Source organism: Sturnira hondurensis, unplaced genomic scaffold (genome assembly GCF_014824575.4).
Source record: "Sturnira hondurensis isolate 20B ecotype Veracruz unplaced genomic scaffold, ASM1482457v3 Scaffold0001074, whole genome shotgun sequence".
In the NCBI taxonomy this organism is placed as follows: Eukaryota; Metazoa; Chordata; class Mammalia; order Chiroptera; family Phyllostomidae; genus Sturnira; species Sturnira hondurensis.
Window position 1 is genome coordinate 2,958,647 of NW_028073705.1, and position 19,732 is coordinate 2,978,378.

Here is a 19,732-nt window from a genome sequence, read left to right on the forward strand (position 1 = left end):
CTCATATATGGTCTTAATTATATTGAGGAAAGCTCCCTATATTCCCACTTTGCTGAGTGTTTTTACCATAAATGGGTGTTGTACCTTATCAAAAACTTTTTCTGCATCTATTGATATGATCGTGTGGTTTTTGTCTTTGCTTTGGTTTATGTGATGTATTCCATTTACTGATTTGTGAATATTGAACCATCCTTGCATTTCTGGGATAAATCCCACTTGGTCGTGGTATATGATCTTTTTAATGTATTGTTGGATGTGATTTGCCAATATTTTGTTGAGGATTTTAGTGTCTATGTTCATCAGTGATATTAGCCTGAAGTTTTCTTTATCTGGTTTTAGAATTAGGATGATGCTGGCTTCATAAAAAGAGTTTGGGATTCTTCCATCGTTTTGGATTTTTTGGAATAGTCAGTGAAGAATAGGGGTTAGCTCTTCCTTAAATGCTTTGTAAAGTTCTCCTTTGAAACTGTCTGATCCAGGGCTTTTGTGTGATGGGAGTTTTTCGATTTCTGATTCAATTTCATCTGCTGTTATTGGTCTGTTCAGGCTTTCTGCTTCTTCTTCACTGAGTTTTGGAAGATCATATTTTTCTAAAAATATGTTCATTTCACCTAGGTTTTCAAATTTCTTGGCATACAGTTCTTCATAGTAATTTCCTACAATCCCTTCTGTTTCTGTGGTGTCAGTTGTAATCTCTCCTCTTTCATTTCTGATTGAGTTTATTTGGGTCCTCTCTCTTCTTTTCTTGATGAGCCTACTTAAAGGCTTGTCTATTTTGTTTATCTTTTCAAAAAACCAGCTCCTGGATTCATTGATCCTTAGAATTGTGCTATTAGTCTCTATGTCACTTAATTCTGCTCTGATCTTGATTATTTCCTTCCTTCTACTTGCTCTGGGCTGCCTTTGTTGTTGTTCCTGAAGTTCTTGGAGGCATAGGGTTAGTTTGTTTGGTTGAAATGTTTCTGCCTTTTTTAGATAGATCTGTATTACTATGAACTTCCCTCTCAGGACTGCCTGCACTGTGTCCCATAAATTTTGGGTTGTGGTGAGTTCATTTTCATTTGTTTCCAGAAAGTTTTTGATATCTTCCCTAATTTCATTCTTAACCCATTCATTGTTTCATAGCATTCCATTCAGTCTCCATGATTTTGAGTGTTTGGGTTTTTTCCCTTTGGGGTTGGTTTCCAGTTTCAGTCCCTTGTGGTCAGAGAAAATGCTTGGTATGATTTCATTGTTTTTGAATTTGTTGAGACTCATTTTGTATCCTATCATGTGGTCTGTCTTTGAAAATGTTTCATGTGCATTTGAAAAGAATGTGTATTTAGCTTCTTGGGATGAAGGGCTCTCTATATATATCAGTTAACTCCATTTCATCTAGGGCATTGTTCAGTGCCACACTATCTTTGTTGATATTTTGTTTGGAAGATCTGTCCATTTCTGACAGTGGGGTGTTAAAATCCCCTACTATAATTGTTTTGCTGTCAGTATCTTTCTTGAAGTCCTCTAAGATTTTCTTTGTATATTTGGGTGCTCGTATGTTGGGTGCATAAATATTTACAATGTTAATGTCTTCTTGGTGGATTCTTCCCTTGAGTATTATGAAGTGACCTTCTGGACCTCTCTTTATGGTCCTTTTTTTTGAAGTCTATTTTATCTGATGTGAATATTGCTACCCTGGCTTTTTTTTTCTTGACCGTTTGCTTGGAAAATTTGTTTCCAGCCCTTCACTTTTAGTCTCTGTGGGTCTTTTGTCCTGAGGTGGGTCTCTGGTAGGTAGCATATGTGTGGGTCATGCTTTCTTATCCATTCAGCTATTGTATGTCTTTTGATTAGAGCATTTAATCCAGTTATATTTAATATTATTATTGATAGGTGTATATTCATTGCCATTTTTGTACCTGTGTTTCTCTCTGACTCTCTCTTTTCCTTCCTTTCATTAAAGCAGCCCTTTTAGCATCTCTTGCAGAACTGGTTTGGTGGAATACTTTGTCTTGGAAGCTCTTTATTTGGCCTTCTATCTTGATTGAGAGCCTTGCTGGGTAAAGTAGCCTTGGTTGCAGGCCTCTGGTTATCATTACTTAGAATATTTCTTGCCATTCTCTTCTTGCTTGGAGCGTTTCCATTGAGAAGTCAGTAGCTAACCCTCTTGGGGCTCCCTCGTATGTTACTTCCTTTTTCCCCCTTGCTGCCTTTAAGATTCTCTCTTTATCTTGGAGTTTTGCCATTTTAATAATGATTTGTCTTGAATAATGATGTGCCTCTTTCGGTTCCTCTTGATTGGGATTCTGTGATTCCTGGACTTGTGTGACTTTTTCTCTCATCAAATTAGGGAAGTTTTCCGTCATTACTTTTTCAAATAGGTTTTCTATCCCTTGTTCTTCTTCTTCTCCTTCTGGTATCCCTGTTATTTGGATATTATTATGTTTCTTTCATATTCTGCATTTCTCTTAATTCTTCTTCATTCTTTCTGAGCCTCTTTTCCTTTTCTTGCTCTTTCTGCCAGTTTCTTTCCACTTTGTCTTCCAACTCATCCAATTTTCTGCTTGATCAATCCTGCCTTTGATTCCTTCTACTGTGTTCTTCAGTTCAGAAATTGTATTCTTCATTTCCTCTTGGCATTTAGTGATAGTTTCTCTTTTCTTTTTCATGTTGATATAGTTTGCAGTGAGTTCATTGTAGCTCTGCTGTAGTTTCTGGTAACTCATTGTGAGCTCTTTGAACTTCCTGATAACCCGTGCTTTGAATTCAATATCTGATAGTTGGCCTGCCTCTATTTAATCTAACATTCTTTCTGAGACTTCCTCCTTTTCTTTCATTTTGGGATTGTTTCTTTGTCTTCCCATTGTTCGTGAGACTCTTCTTGTTAGCCTCAGCTTCTTAAATTGATCTGTTCTGACTCCCTGGGTTTATGGTGTGAACTTCTGTGGTAGAATACCTGTGAAATTCAATGGTGCAGTCTCCTGCAGGTATCTTGATGTTCTCCTCTTCCAACGACTCCTTTTTTGTGTGTGTCTGTGATCAGTTGGAGGGGGAGGCAAAATGGTTTATGATAGCAGGAGAGTATTTTATGATATTTACAGTCATAGCTGGTAGAGAAGAGATAGAAGATCTTTAGGCTATGTATAGTGTTAAGCGGAATCTTCAACCCAACTTGTCACTTTCAAAAAAGGAAGGGCAAAAGATATGTTTCTTGTTGGGGAGGGAAGGCCTGTGAGTTGGATCTAGAAAGCAGTGAAGTTGTGGGAGGTCAGATTCTGACGTAAGGTGAGAGTAAAGGACAGTAAATACGTGTAGTGTGTGAGCAAATAGAGTTCATCACTACAGTAATAGAATTCAGGAAACTGTCAAGTGGGCTAAGATCCGGGAGATGTATTGTGAAGTATTTACAGTTTTGTAGAACAGCTATTATTTACAATAATATTAGAGCACCAATCACATGACAGACTCTATTTGATCTGGATAATATGAATAGGGGGTATAGAACTTTGGGTAGTGTGGTAAATGAATACAAGTGGCGTGAAGTATAGAAAATTAGCAATACACTGTGGAGGAGAGAACAGTGGAAACCTATTAAATGATAGAATATAACCAGCCAAGGCAGAGAAGCCTATACAGAAAGAGGAGGAATACAAAGATACTATTAAAATATAAAAGAAGTGACAATAGTGAAAAAATAATAATAATACAAATATGCAGCAATTTGTGGCTTCTCTGCTATAGCAAAGTGAAATTTGTCTCTCTGTCTCTACTGTTGCGATGCCTTCTCTTTGGGTCCAACTCTGGTCTTTTCACAGTTCCAAGTTGTTTGTGTCACTTGTGGGTAAAAGAAAAACAAGGCAGGAGAAGGAAGGAAAAAGTGATAAATTTGGAAAGAAAGGAAGAAGGAATAAAACAGGAAAGAAGAAAAGAGAGGAAAATAGTATTGAAGGATAATACAATAATAAAATTAAAAAGGTAAAAGATTACTTAAAAAAAACATCTCTTGTTGGTTTCAAACTGGCCAAACCAGTTTTTCTGGCTGCAGCAGACTGAGGGGTGATTGGTGTGGTCTTTTTGCCAGCCCTCTCCTAAGAGCCAAACCTACGCCACTCCCCAGTGTCCCAGGAAGGGGATCTAGGTCTTCCTCAGAGCACTCTTTCCCTGGGCATCATCGCCGTGGGCTGGGTTGCATGGCCTTGCCTATGTCCCGCAGGTTCGGGTGCAGACCTGTCCCAGTTCTGTTGGGGGTCTCTGGGTCTTCCACCCAACCTCAGGATCACTTCCAGGCTGGGTGGGGAGCAGGCCAAGCTGCTGTCACAGGAAAATCCTTCAGTTTACTTTCCAAAAAATTTCTCCTTAAGAAAGCCTGCCTCTCAGCACAGCCTAATTCCCCAGCCAGACTGGTGACTATTAGAGTCAGAGCCTGACACTGCACCTCTCAATTCTCCTGAGCTGGTGACCACAGAGTCCGAGGCTGATCTTGGCCCTTTGTCCTAATCACCCTCTCTGTAAACTCAAGCCAACAGGTCTCTCTTGACGCCCAACCTTGCCTTGCTGGGGAGGGAGGGAGCTGATAACCCAGCTCTCTTCCAAGAACCCTTCGGCAGGCCCAGGGCTCCCAAAGAGTCCGTGGTAGATGCACCGGGCAAGGCTGCTGCTGCTCCTGTCTTTGCTCCAGTCCCTGAGACCCTACTGTCCTGCACCTGTCTCCTTACCGTCTGGTTTTTCACTGTCCGTTACAATTTCTGGTCTCTTATTTTCATATATGCTGGGGGCTGTTGACTGTTGACACTGTTCCTTCGTAGATCAGCCAGGATTTTCTCTGATGTGTACTGGGTAATGGAATCTGCTCCGTCCTACTCTGTGGCCATCTTCCCAGTAGGACATTTCTTTCTATGACAAGGAGTTAATTCTGGATATTGGTAATTCTCATACTGAACATGAAGCTGACTCAGTGTCCTACAAGGATTTTTGGTCCAGCAATTTCACATCAATAAATTCATCCAAGGGAATTACCCATGCAATGATATAAGTACAAGGATAGGCAATATAGCATTTTTTTATAGTAGCAAAAGAAAAAAATGTAAACAAACCAAATGGGACTAGATAAAGAAATTCTGTTATATCTGCACAATGGAATACTATGCAGCTGAGAGTGGGATAAGTTCACCGATGCTGGTAATTTTTTTTTCAAAATACAGTAAGAACAGTGGTTCTAATAGTCTACCCCCTGAATTCATGAAAAGCGAAAGGCAAGAGGGGTGTGTGTACATGGTTGTGCTTGTGCCTGCACTGAGCCTCTTTACAAGGACAGAGTGTATCTCTGAATCCTCTTCTCCCTCTGATCTCCTGGTCCCTGTACTGGAAATCAGTCGAATTACATGAACCTTTCATATAAGAAAGTCATCTCTCTTGAGCATGCATTATATTTTCGTAGTATATTCTCAGTTTCCTAAATTACAGATGAAATATTCTGTTTCTACATCCCTTTTTCTTCATTTTAATTTAGGCAATTTTCTCTGCAGGTTTACTTTTCCAAAACTAACTTCTGAAGTATATTCCAGTAATCTGCACAAGATATAAATTATTTAGAAAGTGATGATACTGATTCCCCCTATTTTAGTATACAGAAAGCTTGCATATGAGATAGATGTATATAATTTCTCAAGATATTTAACATATAACATAAAGTTAAAAATGCAACCCTGGTTGCTCAGTGGACTGAGTGCCAGACTGCAAAGCAAAGGGTCACTGGTTCAATTACCAGTCAGGGCACATGCCTGGGTTCTGGTCCAGGTCCCCAGTAGGTGAAGCATGAGAGACAATCACACATTGATGTTTCTCATCCTCTCTCCATCCCTTCCCTTCTCTCTAAAATAAATAAAATCGTTTTAAAAATGCAGTCTCAGAACCATATGAAGATTATTTTCCAATTAAGTAGAAAAGGAATAAATTTCCAAAACTATTTATGTTTGTGTATGTGTATTTAAAAATGAGAGAATAAATGAACTAAGTAATTAACCCAGGCTGCCTGTGGGGAGCGAATGGAATTGGAAGAAACAGGGGCTTCTCTTTTTTGTTTTTTGTGTTTGGATATCTCCCAATGAGGTTATATTCAAGTATTTAGCTTTTTAAGAACAGAAACAAATGTATGCAAAATAAATTACACATCACTCAGTTTCCTTTTCTTTAACTTTAGTCATTTGCTGTCATCCTGTTGTCAAAAGGGCTTTCTATACACTTTTATACATTTAAACACAGAAGTGCTTTTGTGAGCAACCAGTGGCACTTTAAACTACTACTGCATATCTCCTATGGCAATGTAATGGATTAGTTGTATGCTGAATGCTATTTTTTTTCTCCTACAGGTGATATTTTTAGCTGCCATGCAGTTGATAATCCCAAGCCCCACTCTGAGCTTGAGATGCTCAGACAATATGGACCAAATGTGCCTGAGCCTGTCCTTCAGAAGCTCGTGGCTGCCTTTGGAGAGCTGAGGAGTTTAGCTGATCAGGGGATTATTAACTACCCTTATTCTACCAGAGAAGTTGTCAACATAGTCAGACACTTACAGGTATGGCAAACACCTTTGCATAAAGGTTTAAAAGGAGCCATCAGTCTTGTATTTTAGGCTGCTTAATTTATACCAAATCTTTCAATTTCTATATATACACTGATTCAGATGATATAATATGTTACAATCTAGATTTTAAGTCTGGAAGACCAATGCATCTATGAACCAATGAACCAAAGGCTATGTTTAGCCTTTGAATGGAGTTTGATGAAGTTCTATGCCATGACCATTACCAAGGAGCCAGGAAATGTGGTGGAGGGTTTTTTTTGTTTATTGTTTTTTGGTTTTGGTGTTTTTGTTTGTTTATTTGTTTTGGTGTAGGGGTGATTGAGGGGAAGGCAAGAGAGTTAGATAGCAGGGAAACTCTGTTACTATTTGACTTTATACAACAAGCACTATAGTATTTGAGTGAGAACCAAAGACTTGATGGAAAATAAACTGGGAACAAACAGTATTGATTATGTGCCTGTGAATACTGAAAGAAAATTTTATAAGATAGACTAAATGAACAGGAAAATGAAATACCTTGTAGTTGTGTATAATGTGTATCCACATTGGTAGAGAAAACAGAAAACCTATGTAGAACCTATTTATGACAAATAATGGCCTTTACGCTAACAGTTACAACCTAATGACTCTTGGTCTTTGCCCCATCCCCATCCTTCCAAGGAAAACCTGCAAAGGAATATAGAAAACTTCATTCTGCCTGTGAAACCATGCTAGGTCCAGCTCAGATCTTAGGGCTTAAGAAAAGACCCAGAGGGCATTACTAGTGTAAATTTCTACTGGCATGAGTTGAACTGTTAATAACACTTGGTTTTTTCTACTCTGCAGTTCCTTATTTTTCTGTGCTCTGTAGTTTTATGTTTTCTGTCGTTACTTACTCTGTTATTATTTTTTCATTTATTCACAGATGTTTGACTTCACTACTGCTGTATAGTAATTCAGTATTCTGCATTGTTTAAATAGTATCTTTTAATTTGTTCACTCTGGTGTTCATTTGAAAGTCAGGAGATTTCAGAAAACAGTGCAAAGAACTGAGCAACAAGATCTGACATTTGATCTAACATGATTTATTTGAGAGAAGGAATTGTGCCCCTCATATTCTAATATCTGTTTAAAACAGAAAATCTTGAGTCATCAGAGCAAACATTAAAAGAGAAAATGCACATATTCCTCCTATCTGGTTAGCAGACAGGCTGTAAATCCCTGCTAAAGTTTAGTGAGTCATTATTGTCTCTCAGTTTTATAGATCTTTATATTGTGTATTTTATCACATATGTAATAAGGTATTTTTTTTAATGCAGAAATTTCCCACCGAGGGTCTCTCCAGTGTGGTTAGGAACGTGTTTGACTTTGATTCCTACAACAGCGACATGAGGGAGATTTTGGTTAACACTTTACACAAACATGGGATACCAATTGGAGCAAAGCCTACCAGTGTGCAGCTTGCAAAGGAGTAAGGCAAACTCACTATTGATAAAATGCGGCTGAGTATTACTGTTCTGATTATCACATGCTGATAAGTCCTAATCTACTGTTAACTCTATTCAACTGAATTGGTGTGGAAATTACTTTCCCCAAGCAAACTTTTCAAATGTATGTTGCTATTTGCTGACTGGCTTTCAGTTAAATTCCATTACTTAGAAGCCTGTAAATTGAGAATTTTAATTATTTTGAATGTTGCAAGGGTAGATGTATTATAATCAAATAAAGGGAAATATTTGTTTCTTTAACAGTCTCTGTCCTTTTGTTGAATTTGCTATGACTGTCACTATTTCCTAATCTAGTACAAAATCATTGTGCAAACATGGAAACAACATAAAGGGGTAATATGCCCTTAGTTCAGATGTTCTTATTTGTGTCACCATTTTTTTGTTATGATAGTTTGTAACTTTATAATCATATTAACCTAAGAGATTTTTGGTTACTTATTTTAGGTTGACAGATGAAAGAGGTTGTGAAAATAAGTGGGCTTGTTTCATGTGGGCTGGTTGCCTGGCTTTTATTTTGTAATTGCAGACTATGTACTCAATATTACCAAAGAATCTTGCACATATGTTGTTGACTAGAAAGATAGTTTACAGAATTTATTAGTAATTTAGTCCATGCATATTCACTAGAAAACAGTTTTAAATATGCATAACTTATTAACTTATGATTATGAATCCAGTGCTTTGTGTATAAAAATAATTAGCCTACGTTTCTGAGGCACAGTAACTACCTTTAAATTATTATCTAACTTAATTTCATATAGGAGGCACACTACCTTCCTTAGAAAAATTATTAAATATAAATTAATGAATAGTCCAGCTATTTATTAATTTACTTCATCATGTATACATCATCCTCATTTATTCTTTGAAGTTATTATAAAATTTGTCAGAATACATGCCAATAATAATACATTGTTATTGGCAAAGCTCTAACAATTTGTTCAAGGATTTCTTAAAGAGAAACAAATATTTCCCTTCAGTGTAAAGGCTCAGGAGAGCCTTTATTAGATATTAAATATTATCAGCGAATTGATTTATATTATTGAATGGCTAAATTTTCTTTAAAGAGTGATTTGGTGTCAGTTTCTGACATGTAAAGCTTTCTGAAGGACACTATTTTACTGATTGATCGGCAGTGTTTATGGCCATTTTGGAATTAGTTTGGTAATTTAGTAAGTATGGTATATCTTCTATATTACAATGTTCAAAAAATTGTCTTTCATATGTAAACTTATTACTGCTTATGTTTTTTAAACTTTTTAAATACTGTGTTTCGCCATGTTTAATGCACATCCACATTTTTATACGTTTTTTTTTCCCTGAAAGGCCCAAACTTTTAGGGAAAAAATCTTTCATTTTAATTTTTTAATTCAATTACTTATTTCTTTATATTTAGAAAGAAAGCTGATTATCATATTACAGGGAGTTATTTTGCATACAGATATTGTTATTGCTTTCTAGAGTTAGACTTTTAATGCATAAACATAAATAAAGGAATAAAAAGCATCTATATAGGAATGGAATTAGTAATACCCATGTATAATGTGCATCCTTATTTTTCCCTCAAAAAATTGGGCAAAAAGTGCTCATTATACACAGCAAAATATGGTAAACTATATCTTTATTTTCAAGTGGAAATAAAATGGTTTTTATTACCTTTAACAAGGTTATAATTAGAATTCTAGCTTCTTGGAAACCAGGTTTGTGATTTAAAAAATAACTTTTTTGCACAATTTGGAATAATAATTAAAATACATATTAGTTGGTAAGATCAATCAAAAGAAAGTTGTTGGCAATTTTATTTTGTAAGGAAGACAGATGAAATGATTTAACTTATTTATTACTGTCCTCAGTTCTAAAATGACAAATTCTTGCCATGGCAAGTTAATTTCAACTCTAGCACTTAAAGTGGAGGCAGAAGTACATTGAGCCTGGAAACAAGTTGGTCCTACTTGTGCCTAACATGGGGATGGAAACAACTGGTCATCTGCCCACAGTGTACAGCTAAAAATAGGCTTCCAGCAGATGTGGAGGAGGAGGGAATTTTCCCCTTGGGGTGGAGATAATAGTAAACGACAATTTGCACATTCAAAATGTTTCCCTCATTTGTTAACTGCAATGTCTTCGGCCCCTCAAAACTAATGGCATCATTTTGTTGCCCTTTAGTAAAATCTACAGCTTCCATATTTTTATTTCTATCAAATTGTCAGACTTTTTCTTTGAGAGGGTAGTATGGTAAGTTGAACAAAGCAGTGGCCCATGAATTAAGTAGTTAGTTGTACTTTCAACCTGCATGCCTGGCTCAGGGAGAAACAGATTTTACCCTGTTGGTAAAACAAGAGCATTTTGTTTTAGATACCATAATCAGGTAACTTGTCATTTAATTAGGACATTTTTAAGAATGGAATGGGGTGCTATTAATAATAACTGTGTAAAAAGAGATATAAAATAAGACTGTCCTAGTGAGTCCAGAATATATGGTCATCTTCATAAGGTTAATAAGGTTCCTTCCTATTCTAACATCCTTTGCATTTTAATATAATCTTAATTTTCTCTCATCTGCAAAAACTAATAAAAAAGAAGTGATACTAACACTTCCTTTTCTCTTATAGAATACTACAGTTTTAATAGTAATCACACAGACCTCTTAAGATTTAAAGTTGTCCCCATGCAGTCTTATGATTTACTTTGACTTTCTAGACCTTTTGTTAAACCTTTCACTTCACTAGCTTTTCGCTGAACCAGTTCTTTGAGGCTCCTCCTGCCCACCTGTCCTGACACTGTCAGATAGACCCACCTTGGATTTCTGTTCCCAAGGAAGAAGGATACAGTGTTTTAATTACTATTAATATTATTTTGCTCGGAATAGAAATATTTTTGCCAAAACCTATTATTTTCTTGTCCTGTAATCCAATCACAGTGCTTACTGAATGGGAGCAAACTTACACTGAGTCCAGAATAAAATACTCACATCCCTACTTAAGATGTAGGTGGAAAAATAGTTGGCCACTCACAGCTTCTAACTAAAAAGAGACATTAGGCAGATGCTCTGGAAGAGAGAAGTTTTCGTGGTGGCACATGATACTAGACCTCTGTTTGTGTAGTCTTCTACAGCACCTCCTTCCTCAGCAGAAATCAAAACATACTTTGGCTGTTCAGTGATGTTCCATTAAATGCTCTTTAGTAAAATTCCCAAAGAGAGATGCTGTCACTTTCCCTTTGGTTCTCCTAAATAGTGCAGTAACAGAACGTATGTCAGTCTCTGCACATTTTTAAAAGGTCCACTGTGATATTCTGAGGTGAACATGACTTTCCTTTACTAAACCTTTGCTAAACCTAGTACTTCTGGCCAAGTCTGACTGGGTGATTATTTTTCCATGTCTGATCACTCCTTAATGTAACTCTTCTTCCTGATCTGCGGTATATTTCCAGATCTTGGTACTGTGGTCAGAACTGGCTACCTACACCCCCACATTGCATTTGCGCCTGCCCACTGTTACTTCCTGAGGTTTTTTAAAAATTTGCTTTTAAGTTTCTAATATATGGGAAAGGATATGCCAAAGAGAAGTGAATATAACCAAATAAGGCTCATTGGGAAAAATTTAGGCAGAGATAGGAAGATTAGGGTTAAAAACTGAGCTCTTAAAAAAATAATTGGAGCTCTTGACTTTCAAATGTCACTTTTGAGAAAAAAGAATACACACACATGTAATTAGGTCTCAGCACCCAACCAAAAGTATATAGATTATCTACTGTAGCAAATATAGATATAAATTTTAGAGCAAACTTTGCTTGTTTTTCCTTCAAATGAGCTTTTATTTCTGAAGTTTGTTTTATTTACAACTAAACATACTGCTAGCTGATTAAACTTTCCCACATTTAAATGTGTTTTCAGAGTGATTTATGAACTCTAACATGTTAGGAAAACATTTGTTTTAAAGGAATAAAAACATCTTGTTTTATTTCTACCTCCATTTTAAGTGATTTATACAATATTTTATCTTGAATTTGTATGCTACCCTCAAACTGAGAGTTCCTAAGAAGAAAGAATTGTCATTTCATAAATTTGCAATGGAATATACTCTACCTGTAAATATATTAACTAATAACAATAATGGTAATGTAAACACATAAATAGCTGTGTGCCAAGCATATTTCCAAACACTCTCTTTACATGAATTTGTATAATTCTCATAACAAACCTGTCTATATAGTTATTGTTGCATTTGTGGGTAAGGAGTTTGAGGCACAGAGAGGTTACATCACTTTTCTAAGGTTGAAAAGCTGATAGGACTGAGCTGTAATACACATATTAATTCCAATTCTAAGGACAATATAAGCATACTGGTATGAAGATGGTAGGCGATTTCTACATCAGAGTTATTCTTTAGATACTGAATATTACCAATAGTTAGTTTAAAAGGGCTTTGGGGTTTTAGGTAATCTACTGGGGAAGCATCATTGACCATGATGTCATACATGTATAACATACAAGTTCTTATTCTTCAGTGAGTTATCATTAATTCAGTTATGGGGGGGGGGGTTGGCCATATGTTACAATCAAAAGTCAAAAGGTGGATTAATATAGACTTTTGGCACAACAAAGGTCATTTTAGAGATCTTCATTCCCAAGTAAGCTGTCTCCTCTTTTTTATTTTATTTTTTTTGACATCATGAGGGATCATGAAGTAAAACACATGAGGGATCATGAATTTTTATTTTAATGAATAAAATAAAATGATTTCATGAATAAAAATTCTAGAAAACTGTTTTTGACTATCATATGGAAGAAGCATACTGACCATCATTTCTTTTTAATTAGGAACACAAAAGCAGTTTATAGAATCTGTTCAAAGGTTGTAGTCATTTTGTAATAAGTCAAACATATGGAGAAATTATCTCTACCTTCTGAAGTTATCTTCATGTATCCTATTCTCTCCCTGTCTTCCATAAGAGGCACACATGTCTATAAAATATTTAAATGATCATCCTTCTTATTCCAAATTCTTTGTCCCCAGCTCTTCTTATTTCTTTTTCAATGCCGCCTTGTATATTTGTAAGCCACTTTCATTTTTCTTCCCCAAAGCATTTATTGCCTGTTTGTCACTGGCAAACTGCATATAACATACCAATCATTTCTTTGTATCAATCAAGTAGAATAAAAAATTAGAGGAAATTAAAAAGTTTTACCATGTAGGATTTTTTTGTGATGCATATTTACTAAAGGAAAAATGAATTTCCATTTAAATATAAAATAAATTAGGAAAAAGAAAACATCTATAGTTCCACTATCTGAAGATAACTACTTTTAAATCCTTCTAGATATTATTTTATGATTCTATGTGTTCCTTCATACACTAAGAAATATGTCTGTCCAGGGTTTTTTGTTTATTTGCTGAGCTTTTCTTCTTAATAGAAGAGACATATCCTTCAAAGGATGTTCTTTTCAAAACATTTTATTCTGAAGCATCTTTCTTGAAAAGAAATTGATCTCCAGTGACTTAGAGTACAAATGACACTGCTCGCCAACCCTACTCTTTTCTTCATTCTCCTTGAGATTTTAAGCCTTAGATATTTAGTGTACACATACTAAACAGATTCGTAAAGTACATACGGTACTCTCACAAGGAATAAAAATGTTAATATCAATGCTTTGTATCATTATGCATATGTTTAAATCTCATTATCCTTTTGAAACATACAAATGCTGTTGTTAGACTGCACTGCTAAAAATGACTGTCATGTGAAACTTTAAAAGTGTCCCTTAGCTTGTAAAGAAGCACTAACAGAGTCTTCAAACTACTCCTCAACCTCTGGCCAGGATGGAGGCATAGATAGACATGCTTCACATCCTTGCACAATAATAAGAAGGACAACAACCAACCAAAAACAAAAAATAACCAGAACTGCCAGAAAATTGAACTATATGAAAGTCCAATAACAAAGGAGTTAAAGAAGGAACATTCATCCAGATGGTTAGGAGGAGTGGAGACGGGAAGCCGGGGTGGAGAGGATGTACCTCAAGGCAATGGTGCCGTAGTTAGAGGAGTGGGTGGTCTCACATTCACATGCAGCAGATATAAACTTGGAGCAACAACTGGGGAGTAAGCAATCCCACCCCCAGGCCAGAGGCATAGCACCATGTTCCAGCACTGGGAAAATAATGCCTCATAACCTCTGGTTGTAAAAACCAGTGAGGGTTGCACCTGTGGAAGAAATTGCCAGTCTCTCAAGAAAGTCAATTTAAAGGGTCCTAGAATATTCACAAACCACCCACTTGGGGAATCAGCACAAGGATATCACCTAGAAGGGCTCCAGTCACTTACCAGAAGTGGGGGAAGTAACTGAAAATGGGGTGAGAGCCAAGCAAGCAGCATTGTTCCCTCTCTGACCCCTCCCCCACATACAGAGGCACAAAGCAGTGAAGTGGGTTGCCCTGACCCGGTGAATACATAAGACTCCCGTCTTACAACATAACAGGTGCACCAACACAGAGGGCAGAGCAGTTCTACCCAATACAAAGAAACACAAATAGAGGAGACAAAGAAATATGGTGAAAAAAGAGAACAGGTCAAAATTCCAGAAAAAGAACTAAGTGACACAGAGATAGCCAACCTATCAGATGCATAGTTTAAAACACAGGATGCTCAGACAAATGATTGAGTACAGCCACAAAATAAAGGAATAAGTGAAGGCTATACAAAGTGAAATAAAGAAAAATATACAGGGAACTAAGAGCAAAGGGAAGGAAGCCAGAATTCAAATCAGTGATTTGAAACAAAAGAAAGAAAGAAACATTCACCTGGAACAGAAAGAAGAAACAAGAATTTGAAAAAATGAGAAGAGGCTTAGGAACCTCTGAGACAACTTCAAACATATCAACATCTGAATCATAGAGGTGCCAGAAGGAGAAGAGGAAGAGGAAGAATTTGAAAATGTATTTGAAAAAATAATAAAAGAAAACTTTCCTAATTTGGCAAAGGAAATAGACATACAATTTCAGGAAGTACAGAGAGTCCCAAACAGGTGGACCTGAAGAGGGCCACACCAAGGCATATCGTAATTAAAATGCCAAAGCTTAAAGATAAGGAGAGAATCTTAAAAGCATCAAGAGAAGAGAAAATTTACCTACAAAGGAGTGCCCATGAAACTATCAGCTTATTTCCCAAAAGAAACTTTGCAGGAAAGAAGGGCCTGGCAAGAAGTATTCAAAGTGATGAAAAGCAAGGACCTACATCCAAGAACACTCTATCCAGAAAAGTTATCATTTAGAATGGAGGATAGAAAAATGATTCCCAGATAAGGTAAAATTAAAGGAGTTCATTATCACCAAGGCCTTATTTATTTAAACCAATTTTTTAAAAGATTTTATTTATTTATTTTTAGACAGAGGAGAAGGGAGGGAGAAAGAGAGGGAGAGAAACATCAGTCTGTAGTTGCCTCTCACACACTTCCCACTGGAGGCCTGGCCCACAACCCAGGCATGTGCCCTCACTGGTGATCAAATCGGCAACCCTTGCACTCAACCCACTGAGCCACACCAGCCATTGCCATCACCAAGCCCTTATTATATGAAATGTTATTATCTAAGAAAAAGAAGATCAAAACTATGAATAGTAAAATGACAACAAACTCAAACTATCAACAACTGAATCTAAAAAAAAACCCCTGAAAAACAAGCAAATAGCTAGAACAGGAACAGAATCATAGAAATGGACATCACCTGGAGGATTATCAGTGGGGAGGAGGAGGAAGGAAAATGGGGGAAAAGGTACAGGGAATAAGAAGCATAAATGGTAGGTACAAAATAGACAGGGGGAGGATACAAATAGTGTAGGAAATGGAGAAGCCAAAGAACTTGTATGTATGACCCATGAACATGAACTAAGGGGGATGATTGCTGGAGGGAATGGGGGCACTGAACAGAGGTGGGCAAAGGGGAAAAAACAGGACAACTGTAGTAACATGATCAACAAAATATACTTACTTAAAAACTATTCCTCAGAAGTCTTCATGACATCTCTATTCCCTGTCTGCTTTCAAGCACTGTAATTTTTTAAAATTTCATTTTCCAAGCAAAATAAGATGATTTTTAATTAACAAGGTCTAGAACCATATTGACAATTTTTAAATTAAATTTTGTTAATATGTTAACATTTCTCTTGTTATTAATGTGATGCAATGAAAAACTAATGTGATAAAAATCAGTAAAATATGTATATATGCATATATTACATACATTTGTTTTTTTAATTGTTGTTCAAGTACAATTGTCTCCATTTTTACCCCACCATGCCCTCTACCCCACCCATCCCCGCCTCCCACCCTCAAACCTATCCACTTTGGCTTTGTCCATGTGACCTTTATACATGGCCCTTCCCCCTTCTGCCTCTACCCCACCACCCCCGTTATCCCCTCCCACCTCCCTTCTGATTACTGTCCGTTTGTTCTTTATTTCAGTGTCTCTGTTTATATTTTGCTTGCTTGTTTGTTTTGTTGATTAGGTTCCACTTGTAGGTGACATCATATGGTAATTGTCTTTCACTGCCTAGCTTATTTCACTTAGCGTAATGCTCTCCATTTTGAACAACTGAAGAACACAGTGGTAGTGGCGATAGTAGTTGCCTTTGAGAGGCCCTAGAAAGGGAAAAAGAGGCCTTAATTTATGTACTATTTTAATATTCTAATGTGTATTACTTTCTATATTTTATTTTTTAAGTGTCCACAGATTAGCTGGGCACTTGAATTTTTTATTTTGTTTTCATATTTAAATAAAAAATTTAAGGTAAAGGCCTACTCTGAAATTGCTATTTCTTGCCTCTAGTACAGCAAAGCTTATGCTACTCTAAAGACGTAACATTGGCACCCTTACTAAAGGCAAACCAGAAGTTAACTGATTGAGTCAATGGCATTTCAACAAAATGTAAGTTTAACAACTGGTAGATATATCCAGGGACGTTAGACAACACATTTCTAGAGCAGCAAAAATAGAAATATTTGACATTTATCACATGCTTACTAAGGACTCTAAGCACTGTACAAATATTAATTTACTTAAACTATACAACAATTCTATTTTTTCTATTAGGCAAGTAATTTTAACAATTTTATTACATATTAGATATACAAATGTGTGTGTGTGATTCTGTTTACATATGAAGAAACTGAGTTTCAGGAGACTTTAAATACTTAACAAATTGTACAACTACTAAATGATAGGATGAGGGATTCAGCCTCAGATCTGTCTGTCCCAAAACCGTCATCATTTTGCTCACTGCACCATGTCGTCTCTACAGTGCTTTCCATGAGAAAAGTAATGCAGTACAACACTGGGTTGCAAGATTTTAGAGAGAATGGAAACTTTGGAATTTGTCAAAGTTCATTTCCCACCATTTGTGGACCTTTATCATACAAAATATGCTTGTAACTTATGTGTTAGTGACAAGGCCCATTCTTTTAATCACAGTTTCCTTCAAATTAATGCCATTTGTTATCGATTCCATAAGTAAATAAAATATACTTTTTATAAGATGGAAGCAAATTCTCTTAAATATTTTCTCTTGCAATAACAATTTGCTTTTTGCAAAATAAAAATTAGTTACATTCACAAATTCCTCAAAGTGAGTAGAAGAATTGTTTTTTAAGTTTATTCTACATAGAATCATTTAGTTAGAACTACCATCCTTAAAATCATGCTCATCCCTATAATCATGCTCATCACTATAATCAGTGCACTATAATTATAAATTACTGTGCACTTCCTGTGTAGCTGTGATTTGCTTCTAAGTCAGTACAATTTAGAGAGAGTTGGCCTGCATTTGGGGGCCAATTGGTCCTGTGTTCAAACATGGAATGGCTCACCCAAGGAAACAGGAGGGTGTATCTCCTATAGGTTCAGTTCAGACAGACCTGGACCAGTCTTGTTGGGGAAGTACTCAGGGGGATTCAAATTTGCAACACTGGATTAAAAAATCTTTAAATTCTTCCAACTCATAGATTCTATGATTCACTATCCCTAATTAAATTGGGAAGCTAACTAAGCAGTTATTCTTCTGCTTTACACCGGTAATCATTTGTTACTTTATCAACCATTGTCAAAAGCATATTTCAGTAGAACTCCAATGAAAGTAGCTGAGATTGTTTCTTCTATTATAAGAGGTATTAGTATTTCATTGCAGTGTGTATTACACAATCACATTTAGAATTGATCTTTCTCTTTAGAGTAGTGCTGTGTTTATTTGCAGACAGAACAGCTTCATCTATATTGAATGTGTCTTTGAAAGGGTATCAGTGTAGAACAGGTTTTCTATGTTAAAAATTTATCCAGTGTAATCGGAACATCAATAGCAACTGCTGCTTCTCTACCCAAGATTAACCATATGGTCTCCAAAGTACCAGAGGCATTAAAAAGAACATTCACAACCAGAGTCTCTCTTTTTTGATTGATTTCATTAGGTATATCTTTGAAAATAGAAATGATCATCAATTTGCTGTTTGTCTCATTAAGTTTTAAAGCTCTCAAAGTTTTGGGCCTCTCCTTCCATTTTCCAAACAATATTATGCTATCATTTTCATTTCGTATTTTTCTTAGTTTTTAGAAATAAGTTCACAGTATTGGTCATGGAGTTCTAAGGTGTGCAGTTTCACTTTGTATGACAATTCCCTTTTACTTCATAAAAGAGATCTTAGTTTTCAAGTATAAGGTTTCCATTATGACATCTGAAAACTATTATAAGTAGAACAGTGGTGTTAGGTTTTATAGTTTTATAGTCTTGGTCCCATATTCTTTTGATGTATCATGAAGTAGCTTCATGGCCATTTCATTAAAGTTGCTTTCAGCAACTTTAATGGGGTTGCAGAAAAAAATTTAAAATATACCCAATATGCATCAAAAATGCCAAGATCTATGAATCTTTATACTCATCTTAAACAGTCTCACACAGTTAACCTTGATCTGTCCATTTGTGATACTTTGTGAAAGCCTGTTACCTGGGGATAGAAATCCCCAGGTAAGCCTGTTACCTGTGGGGATAGAAATCCCCACACCCCACCTATAGCTAACTCTTTCAGATGCACCTGCAAAGTAGATTGCATCACTGGTTGAGTGATGCAGTCAGGATGCAATTGAGGAAGATTTGCCATTGAGGTGAGAGACAAAGAGGTAAGATGCTGGCAGTTCTAGTGTAACCAAGCATTCTCTCATTTAACAAACACCGTTCAGCCCTTTTATGGTAAACACTAGGAAGTCAGAAATATAAAGGTGAGGAAAGCTCAGTACCTTCTTTCAAGGAGGTCACTGTTAATTGGGAAAGTATTCAAGTAAAGAGTGACTTGTGTCATGTGAGAGCCACACAAGAAAGAATGCAGATGAGGATTAGTGCCTTCTGCCCTGGGGGAGCATTGGGATAACCAACCCAAATCTTTTAAGGATTACTAGGTATTCTCCAGGCAAATGAAAAAGGAGAAACACTACAAGCAGAGTTTTAAGAGGGTGTGGTGCATTTTGGAAATTGCAAATAGTTCAGTGACAAAAATTAAGGATTAAATGAAGTGTGGTAAGGCTAAACAGGAGAGAAAAGTGGGAAATCATAGAAGACTTTAAACCAGATTGTATCGTGATCAGATTTGTAATTTGGAAAGACCCTTTTTGGTTTTCTAAAGGTGATCGACTGAAAGGCAGTGA

At 36.3% G+C, this 19,732-nt stretch overlaps 1 protein-coding gene across 3 annotated transcripts in view; it reads left to right on the top strand.

Moving 5' to 3' along the window:
- Positions 1-19,732, top strand: part of VWA8 (von Willebrand factor A domain containing 8) — a 406,775-nt gene that overhangs the window by 216,729 nt on the left and 170,314 nt on the right. For all 3 annotated transcript variants that reach the window (XM_037060277.1, XM_037060261.1, XM_037060267.1), the window contains 2 exons: positions 6,348-6,553; positions 7,861-8,012. In XM_037060277.1, coding sequence (XP_036916172.1) covers positions 6,348-6,553; positions 7,861-8,012 — 358 coding nt within the window. The remainder of the gene's footprint in view (positions 1-6,347; positions 6,554-7,860; positions 8,013-19,732) is intronic.